The 22809-nt window shown below is 43.7% G+C and overlaps 1 protein-coding gene across 2 annotated transcripts in view; it reads left to right on the plus strand.

Moving 5' to 3' along the window:
• LOC139376024 (ephrin type-B receptor 1) overlaps positions 1–22809 on the plus strand; it is a 325295-nt gene that overhangs the window by 156816 nt on the left and 145670 nt on the right. For both annotated transcript variants that reach the window (XM_071118102.1, XM_071118101.1), the window contains exon 3: positions 12939–13620. In XM_071118102.1, coding sequence (XP_070974203.1) covers positions 12939–13620 — 682 coding nt within the window. The remainder of the gene's footprint in view (positions 1–12938; positions 13621–22809) is intronic.

The raw sequence follows: 22809 nt of genomic DNA on the forward strand, positions 1-22809 counted from the left end.
GATGCAACAGATTGGCCACTAGGTACCAGAGTTTTTGTCCGAAGGGGAATAGAGCGAGCAAGAAAGAGTTAGCTTCATGGAGATAATCTGTGTAGAAAAGCTAGCACCGAAGATGGCATTCGGCAAGGCCGAGGATTTTCACTTCGAGGAAAGGTGAAGAAAGTTTTTAAGCCTATTTGGAAAGGTTGTTACAAAATGTTGAAGCTAATGGGCTCAAGTACGAGGATGATACGTCAAAAGCCATTTTTCTGACGATTGTTGGCAGAAAGACTCACAATTTGTTAATGGACTTATGTCCGCCACAGAAACCAAGTGAAAAAAACATTGAAAAGTCACTACATACCGAGGACAAATTCTATTGCTGAATGATGCAAGTTTCATGCAAAGAGTCAACCCAAGGGAGAGTTGATTAGTGAGTCACATGTAAATTCTGTCTGTTTCTTGAAGAGTCATTACGGGATAGATTTGTGTGTGGTGTTAAAAGTGCAGAGCTGAGAGACCGTTTACTGAACGTAGCTCACACAAAATACTTACATTAGCACTGGCTGTGGATATGGGATTTTCTTTAGAAGTTGCAAAGTAAAATACACAGCAGTTTTCACAAAATACTTTTAAAGCAAATGTAGTTGAGAAGAAAAGTGTTTCCAAGAAAATGGAGGCAACAGGTAAACCACGTTACCATTGTGCGGGAAAAGGGCACAAGCCAGATGAGGGCCGCTACAAAGATTTTGAGTGTCGGGAGTGCAAGAAGAAAGGACACATAGCCAGGGTATGCCGCTCGCGTCTGGTGGGGCACAATGACATGAAGCAAGCGAAATGGAATAAGCACCTGGATGCTACTGAGGGAGAGGCCTCCTTACTGCGACTACAGGAAGTCGAGAGGAGCAACGATGATCAGCACTAGGGCAACGCACACCAGCGAGAGAGAGGACAAGAACGTCATTGCAACAGAGATGAGCATTGTATTGCACTCAAGTGCCAGAGTGATGAGCATAACATCTCAAATGAGAGTGAGACATCAGCCATTTTCACCAGTGACTATGAGTTGGGTAACGTAAAAGGAACTGAACTGTTTCCATTAGATACAGGTAAAGACATTACTAAACCGTACTATGTGTATATAAGGGTAGATTAACCTTTTCCATTAGATACAGGTAAAGACATTACTAAACCGTACTATGTGTATATAAGGGTAGATGATGTGAGACTCAAAATGCAAGCTGATACAGGTGCAGCAGTTTCTGTGATATCAGAGAGGTTGTACAACTAAAGGCTCAAAAGGCTAAATTGAGCCCTGCAAGCTGTGTCAGAAAAATACAGTAAACCATCACTAGTTCTAAGAAGGAAAAGCTCAGTCAAGGTCAAGTGTAATGGGAGCACTACAATTTTAGACTTGCTGGTGGTCAAAGGCAATGGTCCTGCCCTGCTGGGTAGAGACTGAATCAGTCAGTTGAAGCTACACTGGTCATGTGTATACAGAGGGTTTGTGTGGAAAATATTCCTCTGTGTTTCTGCCAGAGCTGGAAATGCTAAAAGGTATCACAGCCAAGATACATTTAACTAAGGGGGCTGAACCTAAGTTCTGCAAGCTTCGCCCAGTGCCATATGCACTTAGAGAAGCTGTTAAAACACAGCCAGTCCAGTTGGAGTCAGAAGGGGTTCTTACTCCATTTAACTACAGTCAATGGGCTGCTCCAATGGTGTGTATACCACAAACAGATAATAATGTAAGAATGTGTGGAGATTAAAAGGTAACTATCAAATCGGTGGCTGGAAGTAGATCAGTATCCGTTACCAAAAACGCAGGACTTGTTTACAAAGCTGGGTTTGTCACAGGCATACCAGCCAGAACAACTAGAGGAGAGGTCTAAACACTATCTCACCATGAATACTCATAAGGGCTTGTTTAAGGTCAACAGGCTTCCTTATGGTGTTGCCTTTGCGTCAGCTATTTTTCAGAAAATCCTACAGGGTATAGATGGGGTGATCTGCTATTTTGATGATATACTGATCACAGGGCGTGACACAGAAGAGCACATGAGAAATCTGGAGGAAGTCCTAAAAAGACTGAAAGTCTGCAATCTGAAGGTTAAAATAGAGAAATGTTCTTTCTTCCAGAACAGAGTAACCTATCTAGGTCATGTGATAGATGCAGAGGTGATACACGCCATGAAACAGAAAACTGAAGCTATTGAGAAGGCTCCTATTCCTACAAACACCACTGAGCTCAGGTCTTTTCTTTCGTTACTTAACTATTATGGCAAATTCATTCCAAATCTGTCTACCATAGTCATGCCTTTGACCGCTCTACTGCAGAAAGGTGTCAAATGGGAATGGTCCCAGAAAAGCCTTTGTGCTTTGGAGGAAGCTAAGAGACATCTACCTACTGTCCAGGTGTTAGTTCACTACAACCCGGAGCTATGGCTCATACTAGCCTGTGATGCTTCACCGGTAGGTATAGGTGCAGGGATTTCTCACAAATCTAAGGATGGTTCTGAGAAACTGATAGCATTTGCTTACTAAAACAGAAAGGAACTATTCTCAAATAGAAAAAGTAGCACTAGGATTGGTTTTTGGACTTACGCAATTTCATGAGTATCTGTATGGTAGGAAATGTACCTTGCCTCTTCTTAAGATTCCTGGTCCTAATACAGGTGTCCCAACACATGCAGCAGCTAGAATGCCGGAGATGGTCTTGATTTTAGCAGCTCACATATAGGAGATACTGTACAAACTGTCAGAGGAGCATGGCAAGGCAGATGCGTTGTCCAGACTCCCACTGAGTGATTGTAGGGGTCCTACACCAAATCCAGTGTATAGAGTGTCGGTTATAGATGGCTTGCCAGTCACTGCTAAGGATATAGCACTCAAAACTGATAAATATCCAGTATTGAAAATGGTTGAAAATGGTTAAGCAGTGTGCAATGTCAGGATGGCCAAACCATGTACCAGACAAAGTATTTAAACCTTATGTCAAAAGAAATAACTTACCATTGAGGATGACTGTATTCTTTGGGGTTACAAGGTGGTGACTCCACAAAGCCTGCAAAGCAGACTATTGGCAGAACTACATGAGAGTCATTGGGGTATAGTTAAGATGAAATCCTGAGTTAGAAGTCTTCTCTGGTGGCCTACACTTCATGAAAATAACTGAAGTAAGTCTTTGTGACATATATAAGCAGCAGTGTAGCAGGCATGCAAAAGTGCCAGTACCAACATGAAAATGGGCATCAGGTCCATGGGAGAGACGACACTTAGACTTTGCAGAAGACCAAAAGCAAATGTTTTGGTTGTTATGGATGCTTATGCTAGATGGCCAGAAATCAGTGACAAACCACAGAAGGTCAGCTCCTTCTCTGTTGATCAAGAGGTATTGGTAAAGAATTACAGGGGAGGAGAAAAGTGGTTGAATGGTGTGATAACTAAGATTCTGGGTGCTGTCACATACATGGTTAATGTTGAGGTTAACTCTGCGAAAAGACATGTGAATCAGAGGTTGAACATCAAGCCAAGGAGACAAGGTGATGCCCTTGCAGAGGGAGATGGTTCTCTTTATGTAGGAGGATCTTGGGACTATGATGTTGATGACGTTGATATGGACAATGCGAACACTGTGCCTCAGAGATGTGAACAAAGAAATGTGTAACAACTTGTTTTGAAGAATCCTGTTACCTGTAAAAGGAAATGCTAAAACGCTGTAAATGGGTTATGTAATCAGGAGCTGTATAACAAAAAAAAGACAATGTCAAAGGTAAAATAAGGTTCTCAAAACTAGTTGACATTGCAGGGGAGGAGTTGTGGTGTTTGAGAGATAAACAGCATGTTATTATACACACCTGGTTAAAGTGGTATGCATGCGTTCAATGCGTGATATGGGAAATATGTTTCTGATTGGATGCGCATAGTTTTATTGGCAGGCCCTCATTGGTTGTTGGCCAAGGTATTCAATTGTGTTCCTTTTGAGCGCGTGCAGATGGACTCCGCTTGGAACCGGCTTTGTTGTATCCGTGGTCATGTTGGAAATGAACCTATTCTTGATGTTAAGGATTTATACTGTGGAGTTTCTCTTTACAATAACGAAAAAGAACTTTAACCGGGGATGCAACAATAATAGCAATAGCTGCCGGTGGCTCAAACGGGTTGGATTTTGATGAATGAACAAGGTACAATAGCTGTAACGAGGGCTTGGCCACCCACTGGCCAATCAAGGCGTTCCATGGCTTAATTCTGCATGCCATGCTTCATGGGGTTGGGATGGTGTTCTTTGGCTTTGCAAGCTTCCCTCTTTTTCCTCCAAAAATAACGATGGTAATTATGGCTAAACAGTTCTATTTTTGTTTCATCAGACCAGAGGACATTTCTCCAAAAAGTACATAACGATCCCCCATGTGCAGTTGCAAACCGTAGTCTGGCTTTATGGTGGTTTTGGAGCAGTGGCTTCTTCCTTGCTGAGCAGGCCTTTCAGGTTATGTCGACATAGGGCACACTTTACTGTGGATATAGATACTTATGTACCTGTTTCCTCCAGCATCTTCACAAGGTTCTTTGCTGTTGTTCTGGGATTGATTTGCACTTTTCGCACCAAAGTACATTAATCTCTAGGAGACAGAACGTGGCTCCTTCCTGAGTGGAATGACAGCTGCGTGGTCCCATGGTCTTTATACTTGCATATTATTGTTTGTACAGATGAGCGTGGTACCTTCAGGCATTTGGAAATTGCTCCCAAAGATGAACAGACTTGTGGAGGTCTACAATTATTTTTCTGAGGTCTTGGCTGATTTCTTTTGATTATCCCATGATGTCAAGCAAATAAGCACTGAGTTTGAAGGTAGGCCTTGAAATACATCCACAGGTACACCTCCAGTTGACTCAAATTATGTCAATTAGCCTATCAGAAGCTTCTAAAGCCATGACATCATTTTCTGGAATTTTCCAAGCTGTTTAAAGGCACTGTCAACTTGGTGTATTTAAACTTCTGACCCACTGGAATTGTGATACAGTGAATGATATGTGAAATAATATGTCTGTAAACAATTGTTGGAAAAATGACTTGTGTCATGCACAAAGTAGATGTCCTAACCGACTTGCCGAAACAATAGTTTGTTAACAAGAAATGTGTGGAGCGGTTGAAAAACAAGTTTTTGTGACAATGTAAGTGTATGTAAACTTCCAACTTCTACTGTATTTCCAGTGGCGAACCGTGACTATTGGAGCTAGGCCCTCAGTTAGGCCCTCAAAAGATCTGATGTCATATATCGATAGGAGGAACCACGTTAGAAAAAAATATGGTTGTGTCATTTCCACGAAACATTTTCCAACAGTCACTCAGATAGTGGCGGAATAAATTCAACCACACAACTACTGACATTGTTTCAAGACCACAGACAGTATATGCTGTCAGAGAGAAGAAACGTTGCGCTGCATTCGATGTTCTATCTCCATGCAACAATACAAATATACACCACAGCACGAAATGTCATGTACCCAGTACTTCCAAATGCATGGTCATTACCTTTGTTTTTACCACACAACCAGTGATCTAAAGTAGAAATAATATTTTACAAATGATATGAACGAAAAGCAAGCTGTAGATGAAAACCAAAAAGTCCACTCACCATGATGATTATCATTTCAAAAAAAGTCCATTCCCCTGTCCTTCTTTATGAAATGGGCAATGGCGTGTTCATATAGCTTATCTTTTGATTTGACATCCGAAATAAGTTGTTTTTCAATTGAGATCAAAGCCTGTCCAGTGGTGTTCCTGGAACATGTTTGATCCCTTTTAGTACAGAAAATGTTCTTTCTACTGATGCAGTGGACACTGGAATGGTCAAAACTAGACAGGTAAGCAGATACAATTGGTGCATACTATCATTTAGTCTCTTCTGCTGGAGAAAGTGGAGCAGATCAGCCGGGCTCTTACCCTCGAAGTCAGACACTGAGTACAGAACAGTGAGTTCGGTTTTAAGCCCCGGCAAATCAAAATCAGGACCATAGCTTTGCTCGAGACTTGAGAACGCAGCGTTTGGAAAGCTTGGCGTTTCCCTATATATTGGGAACTTTTGGGGGCCAAGGAGGGCAAGGAACATGAGCCTTTCATGGTCATTGAATCTGTTTCTTAACTGAGTGATAATGTTGTTGATGATCGCACTGTGTAGCTGTTAGTACTGCCCACATATGTCTCCTTATGTCTTCAAATGTCTCCTTGCATATGTGTCCTTGGTACTCCGGTCTCACTCATCGTGTCCTCGTAGATGGAATCACATTTTCCTTTTTCCCTCTCTGTGGTGTTGCAGAAGTCGTCCACCCTTGACAAGGAGAACTGCATGTCAAACTCTCTGTTCTGCAATATTCCAAACAGCATGTCAGAGTATGCAAATATGGAGTAGAACGCGGATAGCCAGAAGCAGAACTCAAAGCTTGTCAGGTGCATCCATCTGCGCTGTGGTTGGTGTCTTCATCAGAGTCTTCGTGATGGTCCACTATGTATTCAAAGAGTTCAATGAGTTCTGCATTTTTTTCCTACACAGTGCAAACTAAGCTTGAGGAGAAGTTCCGTCGTGTTGGCGTCACTCTGTGTAGTCTTCGCTGGCATATTTCATCCAGTAGTTTTGCTCGTTTGACAGATCTTGAGAAAAACGCTGCTAGGCCACCAAGATATTGCGTTCTTTTAGTTTACCAGCACCTTGTGACACCAGATTAAGAGTGTGCGCATAGCAATGAATGAACAGACCTTTCTTGGTTTGTACTCTGTACTCTCTACCAGAGGCCATGACTGCGGCCCCACCGTAACACTGTGCCACAACTTTGGCCATTCACACTCCTCTAAAAAGCTTATAATTCAGGCAGCAAACACTTCTGCCCGTTTATCCTCAGTTACATTCTCAAATTTGAAAAACCTTTCCTTCACAACACCATCGGTAGTGTAACGCAACACATAAGACTTTTGGGCCACATTGCTGATGTCTGTCGTCTCGTCATGTCTGTCGTCTTGTTACAAAGGGGGTTTTCTTCAATTCTTCCTTCATGACATTGGTCATTACGTTCGCGACCGCGTGTATCAGGTCCTTTTGGATTTAGCTGGAAATGCCTGTGAACTCGATAGCCAAATGGCAGTTTAACGTACTGTCATACTCAGTTAAGAAATCCAGTATTTCCAAGTAGTTTCCCTCATTAGCTGATTCTTTACCCTCATCATGTCCTCTGAATGCTAAATCTTGTTTGCCTAAAATGAAAAAGGCACTCTAGAATCTCCCTGTAGTGCCTGACTTTATCATTGTGAGCAAGTGTCTCATTACGCCGCTGCTCTTTAAGAAGAAGATCTACTCTTGTTTCCCCAAATGTTTTTAAACTCACTGTAGCTCACAGGTGTGAAGTTGAGTTTTGGTGTCAAAGTGCCGACTTTGTCAAACAGGCTAAATCTTTGAAACCAGTTGTGCAGGTTGAGCTATTATTGGTGCTGAAGAGTAGGCAATTCCAACAGTAAAGCTTTTTTTGTCAGCTCACAGCTGGTTATCCACGGATAGCACTCATAATTATTAACTTGAAAATGCCTTTGAAAACTCTTTCCTTGTGGCGCCAAATCAGGCAGTGCAAGAATTGGTCTCCCGTTCTGTACAAGATTTAACTTTTCATTAAAAGTTAGTCTTGAAAAGGGCGATGCAATTTAGCCACCACATCGTTCTTGATTACTCGCTCTGCAGTTGCCATCGCCATTGTTACATACACTCACTACAAAAAGCTAGCCAGCTAGCTAGGCTCAAGCGTGAGAAAACAAGATAAGGCTTGCTATTGGCTCTGAATTAGTGACGTATACTTAAGCCCTCTAGAGGGCCTTGAGACATCATACAATTGTCCAACATATTACATGACCATTTGTGATTGGTTGATTCTACTGTCATTCCAAAATGCTGCTCTAATGGAAGCCAATGTCAATGGCATTGGCTGGTGCCTTCTATTCAAAGCCTGAGGGCCTAGCCAATGAGTGTTGAGCCCAGATAGATTATTTCTACCAAGAGACTACCAAAGACCAATTCTGATGGGATATTTTTCTCTCTTGGATGTTAACCCTTCTTTTTCCAACACAAACTGAATAAATTCAATAGGAAGATCATTACAATTGAGACAAAAAATATTAAATCAATGAAAACAAAATGTACAATATATAAAAATATACACAGATTTGTATCTGATGGTGTAGAGGGCCCTGTAGAAGGTGCGGAGTTTACTTCAAACTCTCTGAGGGTGTAGAGTTTGAAGTACAGGCCTTCGCAGGCTCAGGATGTCCTGAGCTGACAGTAATACATTGCTGTATCTTTATCTGATGCTGTGTTAGACATCACAACTGGTAGACAGGGAACTGACTTTCAAGAAGTCGGCGCCCACCTAACCACCAGTTTTATCATGGCTCAGGCTTAGACCAAGATGCAGACACAGGAGGTGGATAGTATTTAAAGTAATGGGATACACCTGGTGGGGATGGAGACAATCACAAGACAGGTGAAACAGCCAGCTTTGTTCACCATGGTGCTGTCCATTATTGTTACCATGTCCGTTGGTGCATGTGAGTACCTGTGCTGTGTGTTTGGGCATTCGTGCCATTGTGGATTGCGCAGTTGATTACGGGTCTCGTCTAGTGTGATAATCATTGTGCATTTGTGTATTTTTTCGAGGAACTCCTCGATCTTTTGTTTTGGGTTTCAACCCTGTGTTTATGTTACGTGTTTGTTTGGTCTTCATCCCCGTGCCGTAATTTGGGCTAAATAAAGAACCCTATTACGCATTCCTGCGTCTGTCTCCCAAATCCATTATGCCTACGTGACAATATGTTCCAGTATGAATGCTGTGTCGTGTGTACGGAACGTTTTATAGGTGTCTTACCACCAATGAGCATGCCACATATAGACATACCAAAAAGATGTATGTGATTGGCTGCTGACTAGGTGTGAAAATAAGACGGCAACCAGATTCCTATGTGTGTGTTATCATTTCCCTCTCTATCTGTAGCTGTTTTAGACATAGCCACTGGAATACAGGGAACTTCAGGAAGTCTGTTTAGTCTGTTGAGTACTAGTCATGCCTTTAGTAATACTCTAGATGTGACATAGGGGTTTTACAATCGGATTTGTGTAAATGTTTCATGTCTAACATTTTTATTGACATTTTTCATTATGCGACAAAGACAACAATTGACAAGACACATCAATCAATAGTCAAGATAATTCAATCAGATTGCAACAACAAATTAACAAAAAACAAGCAACCGAAAAAAGCGCAACAAATTCTTCTCCGGGATGCCTATGAAAATGACCAAACAGACCAGCGATTTGGGAAGTCAATGGGAGGTGCAGTCCAGGGCGACAGGTGCAGTCAGGCACGACAGGTGCAGTCCGGCGCGACACGACTTTTAAACCTGATTATGCATTTATGCGCTTGAGCTTAGCTAGCTAACATCACCATGACATCACCTACAAGTGTGATCTAGGATTTATATTAGAGAAGCAGTTCCCGGACCTCTTAGTATGCTCTCTTTGGTTATAGGCTTTGGGTTTCTGAAGCAAGGTCATTAATCAGCTGTGGATCTCCTGAACGTTTGGATCTGTAGTACTGTATGTGTGGGAAATAACAAGGACATCCACCGTGTCTAAAATTGCTAAGGCAGTTTTTGTAGTTGCTCAGTGCCCCGTCTCTTTCACCTCTCATGGCATTGTAGTTGATCTGTAGCTGGTCTCTCTCTGTCGTCAGTTTCTTGTTGCTGGTCTGTAGCTCATCTCTCTCTTTAGTCAGGGTGATGTAGCTGGTCTGTAACTCTTCTTTCTCTATCGTCAGGTTAGTTTTGGAAGCTTTATAATCTTCAAACCCAACAACAACTTTCTTGTGATAGAAACCCAGACCAATTAACCCAGCCAGTAGAAGAACACACAGCAGCCCCAGACACACTGCAGCAGCTCTGAAGGGTCTCAACCCTGGGCTCTCCGAACCTGAGGTGATAGCTCCTGGTGTTGTCTTTGAGGTGGCATATTCCTCGTGGGAGTTGATGATATCTTCATAGAAATCCTCATCTCTATTTGCTGCCCCTTTATTACAAAACGTATTCACTAGATTAATGTCCATGTTGGCATAAATGTCCTCCGACATCACCATTGTCTACCACTGTCTCGATTACTACTATAATTCAGTCTTGTACAGAATATGTTCTAGTATGAAAGCTGTATCGTTTGTGTGGAACCTTTTAAAGGTGACTAACTAGCGATGGGCATGCCATACCAGGCAGACAATTCAAGAATGTGGAAGTGGCTGTGGTTGGTGGTATGGAGTGAGCAGACCTGGATATTAACCTTCCTCTTTTTGTTTCTTCAACGTATCTTTAAGTCTCTTCAATTTCTTTGTTCTGATCATTGGTGCAGAACTGAGATCTGTAAAATATTCAAATCAAATCAAATGATCTTTGTCACACGCGCCGAATACAGCCTTACAGTGAAATGCTTACTTACAAGCCCTTAACCAACAATGCATTTTTAAGAAAAATAAGTGTTAAGTAAAAAATTGATAAGTAAAAAATGTCAATTAAAATAACAAATAATTAAAGAGCAGTAACAAAGCTATAAACAGTAGCAAAGCTGTACCAGTACAGAGTCAATATGCGGGGGCACCGGTTAGTTGAGGTAATTGAGGTAATTATGTACATGTAGGTAGAGTTAAAGTGACTATGTATAGATAATAAACAGAGTGGCAACAGCGTAAAAGAGGGGGAGGGGAGACAATGCAAATAGTCTGGGTAGCCATTTCATTAGCTGTTCAGGAGTCTTATGGCTTGGGGTTAGAAGCTGTTAAGAAGCCTTTTGGACCTAGACTTGGTGCTCTGATACAGAGAGAACAGTCTATGACTAGGGTGGCTGGAGTCTTTGACAATACCAGACAATACCAGGCAGTGATGCAACCATGCTCTCAATGCTGCAGCTGTAGAACTTTTTGAGGATCTGAGGACCCATGACAAATCTTTTCAGTCTCCTGAGGGGGAATATGCTTTGTCGTGCTCTCTTCACGATTGTCTTGGTGTGATAGTTTGTTGGCGATGTGGACACCAAGGAATTTGAAGCTCTCAACCTGCTCCACTACAGCCCCGTTGATGAGAATGGGGGCGTGCTCGGTATACTCCTTTTCCTGTAGTCCACAATCATCTCCTTTGTTTTGATCACGTTGAGGGAGAGGCTGTTATTCTTGCACCACACGGCCAGGTCTCTGTTGTCGGTGATTAGACTATTGTGTCGGCAAACTTAATGATGGTCTTGGAGTCGTCCCTGGCCATGCAGTCATGAGTGAACAAGGAGTACAGGAGGGGACTGAGCATGCACCCCTGAGGGGCCCCTGTGTTGAGGATCAGTGTGGCAGATTTGTTGTTACATACCCTTACCACCTGGGGGAGGCCCGTCAGGAAGTCCAGGAACCAGTTGCAGAGGGAAGTGTTTAGTCCCAGGGTCCTTAGCTTTGTGATGCTTTTTGGGCACTATGGTGTTGAACGCTGAGCTGTAGTCAATGAACACCATTCTCACATAGGTGCTCCTTTTTTCCAGGTGTGAAAGGGCAGTTTGGTGTGCAATAGAGATTGCATCATCTGTGGATCTGTTGGGGCGGTATGCAAATTGGAGTGGGTCTAGGGTTTCTGGGATAATGGTGTTGTTGTGAGTCATGACCAGCATTTCAAAGCACTTCATGGCTACAGAAGTGAGTGCTACGGATCGGTAGTAATTTAGGCAGGTTATCTTAGTGTTCTTGGGCACAGGGACTATGGTGGTCTGCTTGAAATATGTTGGTATTACAGACTCAGTCAGGGACATGTTGAAAATGTCAGTGAAGACACTTGCCAGTTGGTCAGCACATGATCGGCGTACGCGTCCTGGTAATCCGTCTGGCCCTGTGGCCTTGTGAATGTTGACCTGTTTAAAGGTCTTAGTAGTTTTGGAATTGTTAGTTAGATTACTTGTTATTACTGCATTGTCGGAACTAGAAGCACAAGCATTTCGCTACACTCGCATTAACATCTGCTAACCATGTGTATGTGACAAAATAACATTTGATTTTGATTTGATTTGATTGATTTACTCACATCGGTTATGGAGAGCTTGATCACACAGTCGCCTGGAACAGCTGATGCTCTCATGCATGCTTCAGTGTTGCTTGTCTCGAAGAGAGCATAGAAAGTAATTTAGCTCGTAGGCTCGTATCACTGGGCAGCACATGGCTGTGCTTCCCTTTGTAGTCTGTAGTAGTTTACAAGCCCTGACACATCCATCGGAGCCGGTGTAGTATGATTCAATCACTCCATTCTGTTACTGACCATTACTAAGAAGTATTACTTGTACTAATACTGTACTGTATGTGTTGGTAGATGGGGAACTGTCATTTCAGGAAGTTAATTCCAAATTACGTGTTCATGCCCCTGACACCAGTTTGTGAACACAGATGGTAAGGATAGTTAAAAAATATATATGTATATAAATCTTTAGAAACCAGATTCCAAAAACTGTATGTGTGCTATCGTTGTATCTCTCTATCTAATGCTGTTTTGGAGATAACCACTGGTCGACAGGGAACTGTCATTTCAGGAAGTCAGTTGACATATCTTTGCCACAAGTTTGTCTTCTAAATTAAAAGTTAATTTCTAGTCAGCTACTTCAAATGCCCTGAGACTTTACTTGCTCAATATAAACTTCATACTACTTTTTCATACTTTTTGCAAGGCAGGAAACTGTGAATTTAAATATCAAATATTGTTTAAGAAATTTGTTAACAAACATTTGAGTTGATACTAGCTGAGCATCCTTCTCTCTTGGCATTGCAGTGTCAAACACTATTGGTTACTGTGTTTGTGACAATTTCAAGATACTGTATATTTCTAACCAAATACCCATGTCTCTGGTCTCTACTCTGTCTCACAGTGGGAGGAGGTGAGCGGCTACGACGAGAACCTCAACACCATCCGGACCTACCAGGTGTGCAACGTGTTTGAGCCCAGCCAGAACAACTGGCTCCTCACCACCTTCATCGACCGACGTGGAGCTCAGAGGATCTACGTGGAGATGCGCTTCACCGTGCGTGACTGCAGTTCCATCCCCAACGTTCCCGGCTCCTGTAAGGAGACCTTCAATCTCTACTACTACGAGACGGACTCGGTCATCGCCACCAAAGGAACTGCCTTCTGGATGGAAGCCCCTTACCTAAAGGTGGACACCATCGCGGCCGATGAGAGCTTCTCCCAGGTGGACTTCGGCGGACGATTGATGAAGGTCAACACAGAGGTTCGGAGCTTTGGCCCGCTGTCGAAGAACGGGTTTTACCTGGCGTTTCAGGACTATGGTGCTTGTATGTCGCTACTCTCGGTCCGAGTGTTTTATAAGAAGTGCCCCAGTGTGGTGCAGAACTTCGCCATCTTCCCAGAGACCATGACGGGGGCGGAGAGTACCTCCCTGGTCATCGCTAGAGGGATCTGCATCCCGAATTCGGAGGAGGTGGACGTGCCAATAAAGCTGTACTGCAATGGAGATGGGGAGTGGATGGTTCCTATCGGGAGCTGCACCTGCAAAGCTGGGTTCGAGACAGATAACGGGAATGTCTGCCGAGGTAAGGAAACAACAAAGGAATGTTCCCAAAGAACTGAAATGGGTGGCAGTTAGCCTAACGGTTATGAGCGTTTCGGCCAGTAACCGAAAGGTTGTTGGTTTCAATCCCAGAGCTGACTATTTGCAAAAATTGGTCATTGTGCCCTTGAGCAAGTCACTTAACCATAATTTATTCTGTAAATTGTTCTGAATTAGAGCGTCTGCTAAATAAAATGTATAAATGAAATACTGTGAACACAGAAATAGGGCCAGGATTTCTCCCTGACCACATGACCAGAGAAATATGCCTGGCCCTAAACTCATAAATGTTTTTATTTTAAGGTCTTTCTTTTGTAATGTCCATCCCCATTCCCACAACCCAATGAAAAGTCCTGGGAACCTTGAAAGAACCAGCTTTGGTTTGCTGCAGAATCAATATCACTGGATTTATTCTGAATGGCCAGCTGTTCCCGGTTTGGGAATTAGATTTGTGTGGAACCTCAGGCCCAGACTTGGGAGTTGTAAATAAATCATTGTCTTTCATATTTTACCGCTTCAACATGACTGAAGACTCGCAGTAGATTAAATCACACAGGCTCTGTGGGAATTGATCTATTTTAGATGCAGTAGGTACATAAGAAGACATCAGAGCATTATCTTTATTGTAACAGCACATAGCCAATTTCATAGTTCTCTTCTTTGACACCGCTTTGTGTGGCATACGGTACTGATTGTGTTTCATGCATTTTGCAGATCGTGGTGCACTGTAATTCTCCTTTGATCAGAGAAGCATGATAGAGAGGCGCGTTATCATTCATTCCTAATCTGCTGAGACGGTGAGGGCTGCTGTCCTAGGGATGATGAGTGATGTACAGTATCATTCTATGATGATGTAAAACCACATGTTTTATTTTACAGGCTACTGTTTGTAAAGCAATGCTTGGTAGAGGAAGAAATGTGTCTGTTGCCCAAAACAAGTATATAGTAGTTGTAGTTTGAAGTGAGCTACTGTAGGGCAACTTATTTATCTTATGATGACTCTCTCTCTCTCTCTCTCTCTCTCTCTCTCTCTCGCGCTCTCTCTTGCAAACACACACACACACACACATACACACACACACATACCAAGTATAATATGTGCTCAAGGTCTCTAATGATAATATAGTGTGCTCAGCCTTCCCAGCACGATGCTTTATTGGGTCCCTCTGGAGGTGAGTGAGAATGTGTGGAGCGGAGATAAGATTGATTGACGCACATCTGATATGATCAATAAATAGATATGAAAGCAGTGTGTGTGTGTGTGTTTGTGTGTTTTCCGTTCTACTGTACTTTGCTTTCCCCTGCTACTTGGCCAAGGAAAGCAATGACTTTGAGGGGCATAGAGTCATTAAAACTTGCTCCTAATAACTGATACTGGATCAGATATGTCTGCATTCCACTAATAATGAAGGTTATGGTTCAGGATAGCATAATCTGATCCTAGATCAGTGGTGAAGGGCAACTTCTATTTTGCTCCTATTTCAACTGCCCTTAGATCAGATCCAACTCCAGGCAAGGTCCCTCTTATGCAATCACAGATGCTGTGATTATGAACTGTGCTGAGAATGGCTGTGGAGTCACACAGTTCCACTCACTGAATAGAACAGCTGAAAACTGAAAAGAACAGCTCTTCTTCCACCCACAGGGTTAGTCTGACAACATAGTGCTGAGTCATGATGAAGCCTGTCAAAACAACAATTCAAAAACAGGGTTCAGATCAACAGTGAATGAATATGGCTTTTAATAAACATAAGAGTAGGGTGGATAGCAGTGTGTTCAATACACACACTGCAAACACACATCTTTCTCTATCTCTCCATCATCTCCACATTCCTTATACAGCGTCTCTTTCCTCTTCCATCTCAGTCTATGTTTCTGCTATATCCTATTTTATTACCATATTAAAAATAAATGGTATATCTTGATCTAAAGATGGAGATACAGACACAGAGATGTTTAAAGCTCATCTATCAGTTTCTCTTAATTAACAAACAGAGATGTTTAAAGCTCCTCTATCAGTTTCTCTTAATTAACAAACAGATGTTTAAAGCTCCTCTATCAATTTCTCTTAACAGACAGAGATGTTTAAAGCTCCTCTATCAATTTCTCTTAACAGACAGAGATGCAATGGTTGAGAATAACAACACAGGCCATTTGTATTAGTATTGAGCTAGCCACACAGTAAATCCTAATGGTTTGGACAGATATACTGTACTGTGTATCTCTGCTATATCTCTACTGTATTTACCTCCAATCCAAGAGTAATTGGAGTGTAGGTGCTGCGTTGTTTTTGGTGGAGGTATGTTGCTCTGGTTGCTTGTAGGTGGTTTCTTCACACACCCTCACACACACACACACACACACACACACACACACACACACATACACACACACACACAAACACACACATCAAGTATAAATCTGCTCAAGGTCTCTAATGATAATCTCCTGGTAGGTGGGGTTTTGAACAGAAGTGGAGATGTTGGCTACCGCTAATTCCCACATTCTCTCTGACTTCCTCCTTCTAAGTGGGACTTCCTGCCGAACTGTCTCTCAGCATCACTCTCTCTCTTTCTCTCTCTCTCTCCCTCTCTCTTCTCTCTCTCCCACTTTCTTTCTTCTCTCTCTCTCTCCCACTTTCTTTCTTCTCTCTTTCTGTCTCCCTCTCTGCTCTCTCTTTGTGATGTAAAAGCACAAACTGTGGGAGGTATGAAAAACAGGACCCAGGAGAGAAGAGGAAGGATACTACACAGTAGGAGTGTTAATTATAGGAGGAGAGTGTTCAGGGGCACTGCGTGAAGCTGGTTCTACACTGACATTACACCCACACACACACACACACACACACACACACAGAGAGAGGGAGAGATACGCAGACACGCTGTCTGTTGGCCATACTGATATTCATCTGCAGACAGATAGCGCTGCTAAAACCATGCTTTGAACATAGTGCGAGCAGAAGTGGTACACACACACACGCACACACACAGAGATGCCGTGACTGTAGGTTAGTCTGAAGTAGTCTAAGCGCTCTGAGCACTCTCCATCTCCCCTAATAACTCAGTCTCTGAGGTTAAAATAGAGGCTTGTACGTCTTTGAAACGACTCAAACGAGAAGCAATCCCTGCCTTTTATTTTCCACACAATCTTCTTTCATGGACCTTGTAATCCATTATTTAAACAGGGAAATGTAACCTTAAAGTGCTTATAGAAGCCGAGCAGTTTGGACAGCCAATCAATTAGAGGTCAGTGAAACAAGATGGCCTCCGCGTGGAGCCTGATGTAATTGCCCATTAGAGATGAGGAAAACGGAACAAGAAGAAAATGAGGGCAAGCTGAAATAATTCCCCTCATTGAGGGAAGCACTGTAACGGCAGGGAGGGCGAAGAGGGCTGGGAGGGAGAGGTAGTGTATATGCTGAATGCAGAATGGGCAATCAGAGATGGAAGCTAGTCTATAGTGAGAGGTGTGTTTTGCTGTGGAAAATGGAGTGGAATGTGTGTGTTTTTACATATATAACAATGTGTGTGCGAGCGTGCGTGTGTCTGCATATGTTTACATTTTTATCATTTCATCTTTATTTAACCAGGTAGGCCAGGTAGGCCAGGTAGGCCAGGTAGGCCAGGTAGGCCAGGTAGGCCAGGTAGGCCAGGTAGGCCAGTCATTTACAACTGTGACCTGGCCAAGATAAAGCAAAGCAGTGTGACACAAACAACACAGAGTTACACATGGGATAAACAAACGTACAGTCAATAACACAAAAGACAAATCTGTATACAGTGTGTGCAAATGAAGTAAGGAGGTAAGGCAATAAATAGGCCAATAGTGGCGAAGTAATTACAATTTTGCAATTTACACTGGAGTGATGTATGTGCAGATGAGGATGTGCAAGTAGACATACTGGTGTGCAAAAGAGCGGAAAAACAAAAACACATATGGGGATGAGGTAGGTACACACTGCTATGTACAGTGGGGCAAAAAAGTATTTAGTCAGCCAACAAATGTGCAAGTTCTCCCACTTAAAAAGATGAGAGAGGCCTGTAATTTTCATCATAGGTACACTTCAACTATGACAGACAAAATGAGAAAAAAAAATCCAGAAAATCACATTGTAGGATTTTTAATGAATTTATTTTTAAATTATGGTGGAAAATAAGTATTTGGTCACCTACACACAAGCGAGATTTCTGGCTCTCACAGACCTGTAACTTCTTCTTTGAGAGGCTCCTCTGTCCTCCACTCGTTACCTGTATTAATGGCACCTGTTTGAACTTGTTATCAGTATAAAAGACACCTGTCCACAACCTCAAACAGTCACATTCCAAACTTCACTATGGCCAAGACCAAAGAGCTGTCAAAGGACACCAGAAACAAAAGTGTAGACCTGCACCAGGCTGGGAAGACTGAATCTGCAATAGGTAAGCAGCAGACTTAGGTCTCATACCATTCTGGATGTAACCAGCCTGCTGTATGTACCCTGCTGTAGCCTGCCTGGATGTAACCAGCGTGTTGTATGTAGCCAGCCTGTTGTATGTAGCCAGCTGTAACCAACCTGTATGTATCATCCTGCTGCATATACCCTGTCGTAGCCAGCCTGGATGTAACCAGTCTGTATGTAACCCACTTGTATGTAGCCAGCCTGCTGTATGTACCCTGCTGTAACCAGCCTGTATGTAGCCAGCCTGGTGTATGTACCCTGCTGTAACCCACATGTATGTAGCCAGCCTGGTGTATGTACCCTGCTGTAATCCACATGTTTGTAGCCAGCCTGGTGTATGTACCCTGCTGTAATCCACATGTATGTAGCCAGCCTGGTGTATGTACCCTGCTGTAATCCACATGTATGTAGCCAGCCTGGTGTATGTACCCTGCTGTAATCCACATGTATGTAGCCAGCCTGGTGTATGTACCCTGCTGTAACCCACATGTATGTAGCCAGCCTGGTGTATGTAGCCAGCTGTAACCAACCTGTATGTATCATCCTGCTGCATATACCCTGTCGTAGCCAGCCTGGATGTAACCAGTCTGTATGTAACCCACATGAATGTAGCCAGCCTGGTGTATGTACCCTGCTGTAACCAGCCTGTATGTAGCCAGCCTGGTGTATGTACCCTCCTGTAACCCACATGTATGTAGCCAGCCTGGTGTATGTACCCTGCTGTAACCAGCCTGTATGTAGCCAGCCTGGTGTATGTACCCTGCTGTAACCCACATGTATGTAGCCAGCCTGGTGCATGTACCCTGCTGTAACCAGCCTAGATGTATGTACCCTGCTGTAACCAGCCTAGATGTATGTACCCTGCTGTAACCAGCCTGGATGTAACCAGCCTGTATGTATCATCCTGCTGCATATACCCTGTCGTAGCCAGCCTGGATGTAACCAGCCTGTATGTATCATCCTGCTGCATATACCCTGTCGTAGCCAGCCTGGATGTAACCAGCCTGTATGTATCATCCTGCTGCATTTACCCTGTCGTAGCCAGCCTGGATGTAACCAGCCTGTATGTATCATCCTGCTGCATATACCCTGTCGTAGCCAGCCTGGATGTAACCAGCCTGTATGTATCATCCTGCTGCATATACCCTGTCGTAGCCAGCCTGGATGTAGCAGTCTGTATGTAGCCAACCTGCTGTATGCACCCTGCAGTAACCAGCCTGTATGTAACCAGCCTGGTGTATGTACCCTGTTGTAACCAGCCTATATGTAACCCGCCTGAATGCTGTGTGTGAGCCGAGGGCCTGTGAAGAGGTATAACGATGGGTCCAGCGTCTCTCTCATTACCCCACCATAACTCTGACAGCTCCCATTTGGGGCTCTGGGTGGGCTTTTTCTCTGACACGCATGCATGCACACACACACAAACACACCAAACCACACACGCACACACACACCACAACTCACACACACACACACCGTTGCCTCCTTTTACCTAGCCTTTCAGTTGTGTTAGCAATCTGCTAAATATTTGATGGCCTCCTTACATCAAGCAAAGACATTGTTCAGAATAGCACCCTCGACCCACTAGAGTAAAGCTGATATATTATGTTCTGGTGTAATTGTAAGTACACTATATATACAACGTATGTGGACACCCCTTCAAATTAGTGGGATAGGTTATTTCAGCCACACCCATTCCTTATTTATTTTTTATTTGTAATAAAAAAATAAATAATAATAAATAAATATATATATATATATATAGAGTGGGGCAAAAAAGTATTTAGTCAGACACCAATTGTGCAAGATCTCCCACTTAAAAAGATGAGAGAGGCCTGTAATTTTCATCATAGGTACACTTCAACTATGACAGACAAAATGAGAAAAAAAAATCCAGAAAATCACATTGTAGGATTTTTAATGAATTGATTTGCAAATTATGGTGGAAAATAAGTATTTCTTAATAAGAAATAAAAGTAACAGCTAACGAAAGAACAGCAGAACAATAACAATAGTCTTGGTAGCCGTTTGATTAGATGTTCAGCAGTCTTATGGCTTGGGGTTAAAAGCTGTTTAGGACCCTCTTGGACCTAAACTTGGCGCAGGACCGTTTGCCGTGCGGTAGCAGAGAGAACAGTCTATGACTAGGGTGGCTGGAGTCTTTCACAATTTTTAGGGCCTTCCTCTGACACCGCCTGGTATAGAGGTCCTGGATGGCAGGAAGCTTGGCCGCACTGGGCCGTACTCACTGCCCTCTGTAGTGCCTTGCGGTCAGAGGCCGAGCAGTTGCCATACCAGGCAAATCAAATCAAATCAAATCAAATTTTATTTGTCACATACACATGGTTAGCAGATGTTAATGCGAGTGTAGCGAAATGCTTGTGCTTCTAGTTCCGACAATGCAGTAATAACAAGTAATCTAACTAACAATTCCAAAACTACTGTCTTGTACACAGTGTAAGGGGATAAAGAATATGTACATAAGGATATATGAATGAGTGATGGTACAGAGCAGCATAGGCAAGATACAGTAGATGGTATCGGGTACAGTATGTACAAATGAGATGAGTATGTAAACAAAGTGGCATAGTATAGTATAAAGTGGCTAGTGATACATCTATTACATAAGGATACTGTCGATGATATAGAGTACAGTATATACGTATGCGTATGAGATGAATAATGTAGGGTAAGTAACATTTATATAAGGTAGCATTGTTTAAAGTGGCTAGTGATATATTTACATCATTTCCCATCAATTCCCATTATTAAAGTGGCTGGAGTTGAGTCAGTGTCAGTGTGTTGGCAGCAGCCACTCAGTGTTAGTGGTGGCTGTTTAACAGTCTGATGGCCTTGAGATAGAAGCTGTTTTTCAGTCTCTCGGTCCCAGCTTTGATGCACCTGTACTGACCTCGCCTTCTGGATGATAGCGGGGTGAACAGGCAGTGGCTCGGGTGGTTGATGTCCTTGATGATCTTTATGGCCTTCCTGTGACATCGGGTGGTGTAGGTGTCCTGGAGGGCAGGTAGTTTGCCCCCGGTGATGCGTTGTGCAGACCTCACTACCCTCTGGAGAGCCTTACGGTTGAGGGCGGTGCAGTTGCCATACCAGGCGGTGATACAGCCCGCCAGGATGCTCTCGATTGTGCATCTGTAGAAGTTTGTGAGTGCTTTTGGTGACAAGCCGAATTTCTTCAGCCTCCTGAGGTTGAAGAGGCGCTGCTGCGCCTTCTTCACGATGCTGTCTGTGTGAGTGGACCAATTCAGTTTGTCTGTGATGTGTATGCCGAGGAACTTAAAACTTGCTACCCTCTCCACTACTGTTCCATCGATGTGGATAGGGGGGTGTTCCCTCTGCTGTTTCCTGAAGTCCACAATCATCTCCTTAGTTTTGTTGACGTTGAGTGTGAGGTTGTTTTCCTGACACCACACTCCGAGGGCCCTCACCTCCTCCCTGTAGGCCGTCTCATCGTTGTTGGTAATCAAGCCTACCACTGTTGTGTCGTCCGCAAACTTGATGATTGAGTTGGAGGCGTGCGTGGCCACGCAGTCGTGGGTGAACAGGGAGTACAGGAGAGGGCTCAGAACGCAACCTTGTGGGGCCCCAGTGTTGAGGATCAGCGGGGAGGAGATGTTGTTGCCTACCCTCACCACCTGGGGGCGGCCCGTCAGGAAGTCCAGTACCCAGTTGCACAGGGCGGGGTCGAGACCCAGGGTCTCGAGCTTGATGACGAGCTTGGAGGGTACTATGGTGTTGAATGCCGAGCTGTAGTCGATGAACAGCATTCTCACATAGGTATTCCTCTTGTCCAGATGGGTTAGGGCAGTGTGCAGTGTGGTTGAGATTGCATCGTCTGTGGACCTATTTGGGCGGTAAGCAAATTGGAGTGGGTCTAGGGTGTCAGGTAGGGTGGAGGTGATATGGTCCTTGACTAGTCTCTCAAAGCACTTCATGATGACGGATGTGAGTGCTACGGGGCGGTAGTCATTTAGCTCAGTTACCTTAGCTTTCTTGGGAACAGGAACAATGGTGGCCCTCTTGAAGCATGTGGGAACAGCAGACTGGTATAGGGATTGATTGAATATGTCCGTAAACACACCGGCCAGCTGGTCTGCGCATGCTCTGAGGGCGCGGCTGGGGATGCCATCTGGGCCTGCAGCCTTGCGAGGGTTAACACGTTTAAATGTCTTACTCACCTCGGCTGCAGTGAAGGAGAGACCGCATGTTTTCGTTGCAGGCCGTGTCAGTGGCACTGTATTGTCCTCAAAGCGGGCAAAAAAGTTATTTAGTCTGCCTGGGAGCAAGACATCCTGGTCCGTGACTGGGCTGGGTTTCTTCCTGTAGTCCGTGATTGACTGTAGACCCTGCCACATGCCTCTTGTGTCTGAGCCGTTGAATTGAGATTCTACTTTGTCTCTGTACTGGCGCTTAGCTTGTTTGATAGCCTTGCGGAGGGAATAGCTGCACTGTTTGTATTCGGTCATGTTACCAGACACCTTGCCCTGATTAAAAGCAGTGGTTCGCGCTTTCAGTTTCACACGAATGCTGCCATCAATCCACGGTTTCTGGTTAGGGAATGTTTTAATCGTTGCTATGGGAACGACATCTTCAACGCACGTTCTAATGAACTCGCACACCGAATCAGCGTATTCGTCAATGTTGTTATCTGACGCAATACGAAACATCTCCCAGTCCACGTGATGGAAGCAGTCTTGGAGTGTGGAGTCAGCTTGG

This window comes from Oncorhynchus clarkii, chromosome 20 (genome assembly GCF_045791955.1).
Source record: "Oncorhynchus clarkii lewisi isolate Uvic-CL-2024 chromosome 20, UVic_Ocla_1.0, whole genome shotgun sequence".
Lineage (NCBI taxonomy): Eukaryota > Metazoa > Chordata > Actinopteri > Salmoniformes > Salmonidae > Oncorhynchus > Oncorhynchus clarkii.